General features: G+C 43.5%; 1 protein-coding gene across 1 annotated transcript in view; it reads left to right on the top strand.

Annotated features, from left to right (window-relative positions):
- nell2a (neural EGFL like 2a) overlaps positions 1 to 12,404 on the top strand; it is a gene marked incomplete at both ends in the record, with an annotated part of 133,655 nt that overhangs the window by 108,870 nt on the left and 12,381 nt on the right. Inside the window, 3 exon segments of the mRNA XM_083663142.1 lie at positions 4,516 to 4,656; positions 5,612 to 5,805; positions 12,076 to 12,252. Coding sequence (XP_083519268.1) covers positions 4,516 to 4,656; positions 5,612 to 5,805; positions 12,076 to 12,252 — 512 coding nt within the window.

Below are 12,404 nucleotides of genomic sequence, written 5' to 3'. Positions count from 1 at the left end.
TTCATAAACCTTTGTTAACAAACAGAGCTTATTTCAGGCATCTAACCAAAATCCCCGTACAAAAATCCCATTGACTTTAGGGACGGGGGAACCCAGCGTGATGCCAACTTCCCAGTTGGCCTACAAAAAGACGTCATCCCTGCGGTACTCCTATTCGGAGTACTTGGACGGCACGGTGGCTCAGTGGTTAACACTGTTGCCTCACAGCAAGAAGGTCCCGGGTTCGAACCCCGGTCCGTCCCAGGTCCTTTCTGTGTGGAGTTTGCATGTTCTCCCCGTGTCCGTGTGGGTTTTCTCCGGGTGCTCCGGTTTCCTCCCACCACCAAAAGACATGTACAGTATGTTAGTGTTAATACTCCTGTCAGTGCCCCTGACCAAGGTACTGGCAAAAGAACTGGAGTTGGTCCCCGGGCGCTGCACTGCAGCTGCCCACTGCTCCTAGTTCTAGGAAGGTTCCTAGTAGAGGATGGGTCAAATGCAGAGGATGAATTTCCCCAAGGGGATAAATAAAGGATAACTTAACTTAACTTAACTATTCTCTGCCTCCTCATTCTCTTCCTCATCCTCCTCATCATTCTTCTCTCAGTTTCCACGTCTTTCAGTGGGCAAGGTAACAGCAAAATAGCGATTCTCTTCAATGGCCTTGAGCGCTGCAGTAGAAGAGATATGGAGACAAAAAGACCGTTTTTATTTTGTTCACAGTGTTGCCTTTTCTCTGCAAAGAGACAGAAAAATATGACCTGACTTAGCAAGGGAAGATATATTTGCCGTACATAACTATGATTCAACAGGTCATCACTCTGATTAACACATAAACCAGCCACTTGAACGCTTTGCTTATGCTTACTGTGGAATAACTGCCCACACACTTTACACCACAAGTATATATATATATATATTTATATATATATATATATATATATATATATATGTATATATATTACTGCAAATGTTTTACAAATCTTTAAATGTGCCCGTGCTTTGTTTGTTTTAACTTGTGCATACCTTTTTTTCTGTGTGTGAGTAGGGCTGTGCAATAAAATCGCTACGCCAATATATCGCGATATTTTGTTCCGCAATACGTATCGATATTTCAGAAAAAATATCATGATATATCGACATATCGATTTTTTGGCACAGCCGTGTGTTCAGTGACACAATAATATAGGGCTGAACAATATAATCGATACGGCAATATATCGCGATATTTTATTTCCCGATACTGTATCGATGGACGCCAAGTATCGTGATATTAAAAAAATAAAAAATAAATGCAGGCCATGCCAGGCCTCTGCATCTGGTGATTCCCACCCCTAATTGATACTGTATCGATATTTCCCATATCGATGCGTTCAGTAACACTCAACACTCAGTAGTTTTGACTAAATGTGTCCACTAACTTATCAGTATAAAGTGATGTACATATTATTACACTACCTGGGTGGTACACAGTGTGTTGTATCTTTAGTTCTATTATTTAATTTTGAGTAAATTCTGTAGAATATCGCAATATATCGCAATATGTATCGCATCGCAATATATCGTGATACAATCGTATCGTGACCCAAGTATCGTGATACGTATCGTATCGTGAGATCCTTGCCAATACCCAGCCCTACAATAATAATACTTTTTTCACTGAATGTAAGACACTCAACAGTAGTTTTGACTCAATTTGTCCACTAAGTTATCAATATAAAGTGATGTACATATTAGTACACTACCTGGGTGGTACACAGCTAGTTGTATTTTCATTTCTTTTTTTAATTTTCAGTCAATTATGTACAGTATCCCATTATCTATATTGTATTGCAATGTATCGTGATACAATCGTATCGTGACCCATGTATCCTGATACGTATCATATCGTGAGGTCCTTGCCAATACCCACCAAGCCCTATGTGAGAGTACGCAAACCGGAGTCAAATTCCTTGTATGTGTCCATACTTGGCCAATAAAGCTGATTCTGATTCGAGAAAATGCTTTGTCATCAACAACAACTAAAGCTTCCAGGCAGCAGCCCTATCTGTATTCTTCAATGTTGCCCGTTTAATTGCAACGATTGTCCATTATGTTCCGCACAAGATGATAAAAGATGAGGCAAACACTTTGCATCCTTCACATCACACATTCATTGTAGTCGAGTCAAAGTGCAAAGTGTGACAATAATGAGTTTCAAAACACTGTCCTGAAACATTCCAGTCATTTCAAAGTTCAATTGCCATTTTGCCATAATTGAAGCTGACAGGTTCGGCTCAGATTAAAAGGAGAAAAAACGTTGGTGCGTATTTGCGTAACCCTCTGCTGCTATAGCCAGCCAGTCAAGCTCTGACCCATTTGAATGAAACAAGCTGAAAATAGCCCATCTGTATATTTTTAGGCTTCATTCGCATTTGCCGTTTGGTATAAATAGCGTCTGCTGAGTTGCACTTTGAACAATTTGCGACAGCCTGATTGGAGAGAAGAAGAATTTAAACAAATTCATTTTGACTGGCATTTGACTGGCAGTGGACCGCATGGAGCTCTTCTCTTTCAAAAGCGCTGTGCACTTTTATCCCGCTAACAAAGAGCATTGGATATTTCTCTAGTGGGGGAGTGGGGGGGGGGGAGAATTTATGTAAATTTCAAAGATAGGATAGTTCTGCTATTTTCTGTAGCCTCTGACTTTTTAATCGGTGTCCTCTTGACCCAACGTTGCAGTCCTGAGGGGAGAAAACGAGGTTCTCCGCTCTCGCCAAACTGGCGCAATTAGTGAAACGTGAGCTATGATCCATTTAAAGTCTCCTGGTGGAAAACCACACTGTGCCACACTAACAGAGCATATTGAACCGGTATGGAAAACGTAAGAAGAAAGATAGCTTTTACTCACTTATTTCTGCGTAAACCTGCGGCTGACTCAGACAAATGTGGCTAATTCTTAAATAGATAAAGGCTCTAATCTGCGGGACATTTGATCAATGGTTAATCTGCTGGAGAAATTCTATTAAAAGGCTGAGGGGCTCATTAGCCAATGGATCTTAATCCTATTAGGGCCTTGGTGGTGGGGGACCATGAGCCCGTCTGCCTGGCGCTCTATGGGGGGATCCATGGAGAAGGTCAGACGCGGCACGCCGCCATTTTCATAACGAGTACGAGGCACCATGCATCACGCACGATCATAAAGAAGCCATCACTGACTATGCAGACACATTTAATCACCCCAAATGTCTGGGTCTACCACGTTTAGCCCTTCTGTGCAATCACAAGATGGAACTGCACTCTTGAGTGGCGCCCTGGCCCCCTAGTTTAATTCAACTAGGCATCTCGTGCGCTACGCGCGCTCGTTCCCTAGGCTCGCCCGCTGATGACATCATCACTGATCTATAGCCTCGCAGCCTTAGGGCAATTAGGGCAATTAATCTGCCCTAATTAATAAATCCAGCTCCGTCAGGTCACTCGCACGGGTGCTCTTTACACTTCCTGAAAGTTTCAGCCCGATCGCATGTAAAACGGCATAGCTGTGGCCGGCCAAAATTCTTGAAACAAACAAGCAGACAGAGTCCACATTGCCAAATTTATATATAAGATAGAGATAAGATAGATATATTAGTTTAAATATCATTGTGATATGTCTCTCCATGGGCATATTGTTGAGAGTGCTATTGGATTTGTTCTCAATGGATTTCTGTAGGAGATGGGGACGGTCGCAAGGTTGTTTGTTGAAATGAATGGGTTGAAAGTTGGCTTGCTGTGAATAGAGAGAGAGAGAGAGAGAGAGAGAGAGAGAGAGAGAGAGAGAGAGAGAGAGAGAGAGAGAGAAGATAAAAATGTAATAAAAGTAAATGGGGCTCGCTCTGTGCAAACAAACATTAGCTCCATCTATTCGACAGCCACCCCACAGGCTGTGCTGTGCGTAAGGCATGCTCAGAGCGCTTGACTTAAATCATGCCAACCTGCTATGTCCAAGTAAAACACAATAGGTGTGTGTGTGTGTGTGTGTGTGTGTGTGTGTGTGTGTGTGTGTGTGTGTGTGTGTGTGTGTGTGTGTGTGTGTGTGTGTGTGTGTGTGTGTGCGTGCGTGCGTGTGTGTGTGTGTGTGTAGGGGGGGGCATATAAGTATGATGCCTCTGCATTGGAGGATTATTATATTGCACAGGATCTCTACTGGCATTTCAAAAATACAAATCACATACATGTTGCTGGCTGCTAAGAATAGGCTTGTTGTATTCATGCCCATCCATATTTCATTGGTACATGTGTTCTCTATTCAAGTATGCCTGATCGATAAAGCCTCTGGACTAGAACCTTCAAATGCTGGATACGTTGTTATATCAATTATGAATCAGTCCATGTTGAAAATGCCTACTAGGCAAGAATGGAAGTTCAATAGCCCATTCACTGTGCACTGCACATTTTGAAATCAGTGTGTGTATGCTATACTCATGTTTTATATCAATGGTCTTAATGTTCTGCTCTGCACTGCTCTGCTCTCCTCTGCTCTGGTCTTCTCATGCGCTCCCTCCTCTCTTCCTCCAGATATTGATGAGTGTTCGGATGGGTTCGTCGAGTGCGACAGCAAATCCACTTGTGTTAACCTGCCTGGTTGGTACCACTGTGAGTGTCGTGATGGCTACCATGACAACGGCTTGTTCTCCGCCAATGGGGAGTCGTGTGTCGGTGAGTCGGCCCCGCCTTTTCCTTCCTTACATTGCTATAAAAAGTATCGTGAAGAAAAACCACAACTTCTCTTCTCAGATATTAGCAGCAAGATTTGTGTACATATTTGACCCCAGTTGTGCGTTTATATATAAAATATGCAAACATGCAGGGAATTCGGTATGTTTTGATTAGCCGGAACTTTGCTGAATGAAATATGCAAATCCTACCGTATCGGAAATTCTGCAACTTTCTCTTTTTCACAAGATGTTTTTTTTTTTATGATTGTGTTATGGTATGATTGGATATTACTGGTGTGTTTTCCTTCCTAAAATGTCATTTTTGCTTTTTGCAGCCTGTTCAGTTTCTGGAACGTTGTTCTCTCTGATACGGCCTGTCAGGGGAAGTGTCAGCTGTCAAAAATGGAAACCCTCAATCTACTGCGGCAACGAAGCCTCGCCTCCTGTAACAATAGCGCTAGTTCTGCTCCGCTCACCAAGCCCATCTCGGCTGTCAAGCTGGAGTAGTGAGAGGCAGAAAAACTGCACATTAAAGGCAACTCTCATGAAAGAGCAATCTATCTGCATTTTACCAGGCAAAGTTCTCACTCGGACCAGAAGTAGGTTTCTGGGTTACATTAGAATTGTACATCATACTGTATCATGCCCTTGGGTTTTGAAAAATTGTTGCAGATTTCAATTACCTTTTTAGTGGAGCGACTTTAGAATGAGCGAGCAGATAGCGGTCGGTGTCTCGCTCGAGGACACTTCCATAGGAATTGTGGCTATTCTCTTTATTTTTTTGGGGACACTCTAACCCGCTAGGAGACTAAAGCAAATACCAAAGAAGAAGAAGAGAGAGGGGGGCGGGGGGAAACCCCTCGAATCTGCATTTCCTGGAGCCATGCATAAACTGTATGAGCTGCTGTGTTGAGCATATGTGTGAAGTCATGTGTTTTTTTTTTTGCTCCCTGCAGATATTAATGAATGCAAGACGGGGAGGAACACGTGTGCCAACGACACGGTGTGCTTCAACCTGGAGGGGGGCTACGACTGCCGGTGCCCCCACGGGCGCAACTGCACCGGTGACTGTATCCATGACAACAAGGTCAAGCACAGCGGGCAGATCTGGGTGCTGGACAGCGACCGGTGCTCCGTCTGCTCCTGCCAGGTGAGAGAGTGAGAGACCAGCGGGAGACAGACAGTGGAGAGCTAGAGAGAGAGAGAGAGAGAGAGAGAGAGAGAGAGAGAGAGAGAGAGAGAGTCAGTAGCTGAAACAGAGGTGGATGATAGGATGAAAGAGACAGACAGAATCAGAGGAAGATGGACAGGATGAAAGAGAGATCAAGGCTGATAGAAGCAGAGGGAAAGTGCACACAGATGGTTGAGTGGTTGAGCTCCCTTTGTCTGCAACCACATGTGTGACCCCCCACTGGTCGAGGATTGGGCTTTCTCATCTGTCACTCTGTCTCCCTTCCTCCTGTCTAAAAGGTAACACTTTACAATTAATCAAGGGTTAATAAGCATTAACTAACCCTTAATTAACAGTTAACTGTGTCTAGTAATCATTTACTAATGGTGCTCATGTTAACTAAGTACTAATTTGTTCTCCACGATTAGCCTGGTAAACCATCCAGTCACGTGAACCACTAAAGATCTATTCTGGTTGTTTACCACTGTGTGATGATCTTTTTTGTTTTGTTTGTACTCCATACCACAATGTGTGGTCTAGAGTCAATCAAATCGGAATCTGAATAATATTCTGTTTCGTTCTGCGGGACCGTCTGAGTCGGGCGGGCGTTTCTAGAAATGAGCACAAAACACCTTGCATGGCACCGTAACCCCGGCGTTACGTTTCTGATTTTTTGCTGTTCATCTGTCATTTATGTGATTAATTAGGTAGTTAATTCTGAACAATGCTGTTCATGCTACACATCAAATTAACCGACTGAATCTTGTGCATCGAACCATGTCTTCCTTTTTAACTTATAAGTTAGTTATAAGTTATTAAGTTATAAGTTAAGTTATCCTTTATTTATCCCCTTGGGGAAATTCATCCTCTGCATTTGACCCATCCTCTACTAGGAACCTTCCTAGAACTAGGAGCAGTGGGCAGCCACTGTGCGGGGACCAACTCCAGTTCTTTTGCCAGTACCTTGGACAGGGGCACTGACAGGAGTATTAAACCCTAACATACATGTCTTTCTTGATGGTGGGAGGAAACCGGAGCACCCGGAGAAAACCCACACGAACACGGGGAGAACATGCAAACTCCACACAGAAAGGACCTGGGACGGACCGGGGTTCGAACCCGGGACCTTCTTGCTGTGAGGCAACAGTGTTAACCACTGAGCCACCGTGCCGTCCAATCAGATCAACACAGCAGAAGTTATAGCTGTCTTTGTACAAAGACAAAGACAACATTTCAGATTATTTGGCTTTTTCAAATGGCTTTTTATAATGGCTTTTTGAAAATCCACCTAGGTATCTCCCTACAAAAACCACTGCCAAATACTCATGTTTTGGTATTTTTTCATCTTCTTTGAGTTGGGATGTGGTAAGGCCTGTGGCTATGTCTCCATTGGGTTTCTAGCCATACATACAACAACCACAGGTAACTGTTTACACTGTTTACACTCTAAAAGTGTTTTTTATTCTAGGCGAGAATCAACCACTGTGTTTGAGCTGGTGTGACTCAGGGTCAGTAAGACATAGAGTCATTCTGACACTTGGAACAGAAACTTCAAAGTCTTACCTTTCAGAAAAGGTCAGGCAGTTGTCTGTAACCCTAGCGGTTCAGCCACAGTAAGCATTTTAGTTTGGGTATGTCGTTTTCACCATTTTCTTCAGAAATAGGTGGCTTTAGAAGAGGTTAAATCTTGTGCTTATGTTTTCCTTAAAATGTTTAACCTTATGGAGAAAATTTAAGGGTGTTTTGTGCAGCCGATTCTATTTTATGGACACCTTAACTCTGACTCTATAAGGGAAATCTTAACCTAATGCCTACCCCACACTACAGGATTTTCAAATCCTTGAAGATTATAAAAATCTTGAGATCCCACACACTACAGGACAGAGAGAGCCGATTTTTTTACATTTCAATCTTGGGACACACACACAATCGCGTCTGTTCAAACGCAACCCCACACACTAGAAGATTATGCAGAAGATTCACCTTGGAAGCAGGGCTCGACGTTAACTTTTAAAATGCCTATTCAGTGTGCGCACCGGGTGTAGTAGTAGTAATAATGATAATAATAATAATAATAATAATACATTTGTGTCATTTCGTTTTCTAAACAAATCTTATTTTTTGTTTTTATAATGCATTTGCACTGAAAGGATTTGTTTAACTAATATTTGCGGGGTGTAGGCCTACTGTGCACGGCCAGGCGAAAACCGTCTGCACAGGTGCCTTGTGGAGGAGGGGGCGTCTGCTGATTTGACTCACTTTTCTGTGTAGGCTACATGCTTTGTTTGCAGTATAGCATTAGTTTTCCGTCCCGTTCAAAGACGCACGGGTATTTCACCTCGAGGACAATTTCCTCGTTCTTTGTTTCTGTGCGGGGCTGCGGGTGGACCAGATTATTTTGCGAAAAACTGTAATGGAAACGCAGCTACTACTGGCTCTCTGCTCAAGATGCAATCGCCTGTCGGGTTGTAAATATCTAACATGTTAGATATGCACGATTCACAATCGGGAAGAGGCAGTCTTCCCGATTGTGAATCTTTGAACCCCACACACTACAGGATCTTTTGGGAAGATTATCTGCCCGACGCGCTTCAAATCGGGAGCACCCCCGAGAAAATCGGGAGGGGGGAATCTTGACCATAATCTTGCAAATTATCCTGTAGTGTGGGGTAGGCATAAGGTGCTTTGTGCAACTGGGCCCTGATCAACAGTCTGAGAGTTTAGAGTAGGACTTCACATATGGATGTAGGAACAATGTAGCGCCTCCCTGGGGTTAATTATGATACATGTGAACTCCATCATTCTCCTGAATTTCATGAAAATAATCTGTGCTATCAGATATATGGCACATGACACATGATGAACAATTCAATTATGTAGCGCCCCCGTTTGGCCAATTAGTGTATTTTTTATTAATGTTTGAATGCATGTTTTGTCAAAATGTGATCAGTGGTGTCAGATCAAGTCTATCTCAGAGAGAGAGACAGAGATGGAAAGAGGCAAAAAGAGAATGTGGATGGAAGCGTCTTATCAATAAATTGATGTTAACTTATGGTGCTGTTGGTGACAGTGGTGATGACAGGTTAGCTTAAAGTGAGTAGACTGTATATATTTGTTACGAACCGGCCGAGGGGAACCGGTCCCCAAACACAAAAGTGCCCCCACTCTTCCCACTCCCCAAGAATGGACAGCCAGAACCAGGATCAAAAGTTCACAAAGTAACAGTTTATTTTGACTCGGACCAGAGAAAATGCCAACACAACAAACAAAAGGAGCTAAACCCCAACCCTAAACTTACCTACCAAAAGAAAAGGATGGGTTAAACAAAATACATTTCTCTTACCTAATCTCCTACAAAAGAAACATGAGAAAAGATGTTGCAAAAACAAAAGACTCACTCCTACATACTGCTACTTTGCTTAGATAAATAATTTACAGTGCAGTTTACCATTTACAGAAGTTAAAAGTTACTTTAACACAAAAGCATCCATGTCTATAAGCACTAAAGCACAGGTTCAGCATCGTGGCGGCCATTGTTGGGAATGTGGAGAGCAAGAGGTGGAAAGATGGCTGGCTTAAATGATCTCCACCAGCCAATCAGTCACCCAGCAAGCAAAATGACGTCATGATAACGTTGTGATGATGACATGTTTCAGTGACGTTCAGGACTAGGCCAGATCACAGGGTGATTTGGGGATGATTTAGACGTCTACGCGGGAATGTCAAGCTGACGTCGAAATATGACCGTTACCATGAATGGGCATGTTCAGTTATTCTGCTATGTACACAGTGTATATTCAGCAACTTTATACATAAAGCTATAATTATGTCCAGATTAACGATTTATGCTACATTTTCAAAAAATAAAATCCCACCCGTGCAGGATTTGAACTTGGGATCTACAACTTATGGAAGGGCTATTCTACCACTACGCTAACTGTTCGCTGAAATTATCTGCTGTATGTTGGAGTAATATAGCCTACCGTTTCAAAACATGGACCCCTTGTTATTTTTATACCGGTATACATCCATGTATACATCCATGGAGTCGGGACAGTTTTAATACAAACCTTAATCTCGAAGAATCATTGAGGAATTCCCTCAAAATTTACAAGTGTCACCCTATAACGTTTGTTTACCCAGTGCCCCTGTTAGGCTATGCGACACGAATATAGCCTATGTAGGATTATGGCAGAAACTTGTTTTATATTTAAAACGTTGGCGTCAAGTCTTGGATCGGACATCACAGTGTAACCGTCTACAATCTGTGTAAGAAGAAGAACCCCGAAACACATTGCAGACAATTGCAGGATTCCCCGCAATGCATCTTCTCGTAGTCCCACCTCCACGAATAAACAGTTTGTTAATCAGCGCAGATTGTCCACATGCATCTGATCACTCAGATTTTGAATAAATAAATAGCCCAGGCTGAGAAATACGTGATTGATTTCAACCATTTAGTTATCCTCATGGATATTTCAGTGGTGACTGGTGAGTGAAATGAGTTGGATAGTGATACAGTGATAATCTGGGCCAGATCTGACTCGTCATGATATGACTTGAGCTGGCCCCGATTGGGCTCTCTCCATTCGTCCGGGTCCGTCCGTGCTTGTTGGGCATCAGCAGCCCCATCAGCTGACCAGGCCAATCAGGGTGAACACCACCTGCAACTCATTTCTCAATCACACACTGAAGCACACTGCAACACACACACACACACACACACTGAAGCACACTGCAATACACACTGACACTGAGGAGGAAAGGATTGGTGTTAACACATGACAAACAAACATATGACCCCGAGTCATAACAATATTCAGATTTTTAAGCTGCACCAGAGTGACTCTTGGTGTCGCTGTGTCGTAGTTGTCTTGATTGATTTTGACACCTACGTGACGTGGTATCTGGAAAACAGTTGGTGATGTGGGAAAACTCATTCCATCAACCCCAAGCAAAAAATAAATAAAAATCTCCATGGTTATCGGCTCACGGACCAGTCGTGCTTGGTAATTCGGCGTTTCACTCAACCTAATGCCAAGTGTCTGGTAGTGCTGGAAGGTGATTATAGTGGATTAGTGTTGGTAGTGAATGATCGAGCAGCAAATTATTCATTTGATTACAAAGGACCAGGGCAGAAATGGCTCCCCTAATTAAATGAGTCATTTTAATTGATTTTGAGAGATTGAAGAGCTGCCTCTCAAAATTAGTTGTATCGAGTGGTTGAGGGAGAAAAGGAGTAAACATGTTATTGTTTTTGGATGAGGGTAGACGCAGCTGGATGTTTAGAGGCAGAAGCCAAGGTCAAACTCAGACGTGACAGAAGCAAAGACTGGGTTCTCGTGTCCAGACTCGGGTTCTGCTCTGACATCCACGAGGTTTATTTTCATCTGCTCGGAGCAGCAGATGGGCGGCTTTACTGCGTCGGTAAAACTCGAGTGCTGCGGGCGGGATTGCCAATATCAAAATACTTCTCTGTGATCGTCAAAACATTCTGGCGCTCATTTTCGTAAGAATTGTTTGCAAAGTGCTATTTGATCCAAGTCCTGTTCTGTTGACGTACAATAGCATGTGTGCTCTTTTTTGGGGGAACAATTTATTCTTGTTTTCTCTTTTATTAGACAGTATAAAACTGATTTAGAGATGTAGAATGCACCATAGCCCACTGATACCTCGTTCACACAGAGGTCCCAACAGGGTTATTCCCAGGTCGATTTCCTGTCTGAAAGGGTTATCCCGGGGTGGTTATCCCGGGGTGGTTAACGCCGGGCGGGTTAACCCGGGTAACCCTGGTCCCACACGGGTCACTGATCTGAAAGCGGTGGGAGCCACCAGGACGACCCGGTAGTAGTTTTAGAAATCTCGCAATCATGAACGTAAAATCCCAAAGATCTGCGCTGTGCAACAGTGCTAAATATATTGCTAAATATATTTGGATACAATGATGTGGACTTGTGGAGATGTCTCACCTAGCCTACGAGCTGAGACTGAATCATGATATACAGTATAAATATAACATAATAAATATAGCAGTTGCTTACAGTTGGGCTACCATGGATTTCATGACAAGGTTTATTTTCAACAGTAGAGAGCAATGACCCTGTCCGTGTGTGTGTGTGTGTGTGTGTGTGTGTGTGTGTGTGTGTGTGCGTGTGCGCGCGTGTGTGTGTGTGTGTGTGTGTGTGTGTGTGTGTGTGTGTGTGTGTGCGTATGCTTATGCTTATGCGTGGGTTTGTGCTCTGTGCTCAGGCTGGCCAGGTGATGTGTCGGAGGATGGTTTGCGACTGCGACAACCCAAACGCCGACCTGTTCTGCTGTCCAGAATGCGACCCGCGGCTGAGCAGCCAGTGCCTGCACCAGAACGGCCTGCTCACCTACGGCAGCGGAGACACCTGGGTGGAGAACTGCCAGCAGTGCCAGTGCCTGGTGAGAACGTGTTCCGCCCATCGTTTCGATTTTAGGAATTTTGTTGACGCTGTTAACTCATTGAATGCCATGGACGTCCTTCGACGTCCAATTAAATAGTGACGTAGAGTGCCACGGACGTCCTTCGACGTCCAATGCGTTTTTTGACGGTG

The sequence above is a fragment of the Poromitra crassiceps genome, assembly GCF_964638095.1.
Source record: "Poromitra crassiceps genome assembly, chromosome: 30".
NCBI lineage: Eukaryota > Metazoa > Chordata > Actinopteri > Beryciformes > Melamphaidae > Poromitra > Poromitra crassiceps.
Note: the sequence above shows the minus strand (reverse complement) of the source record. Positions and strands in the feature narration are given on the sequence as shown.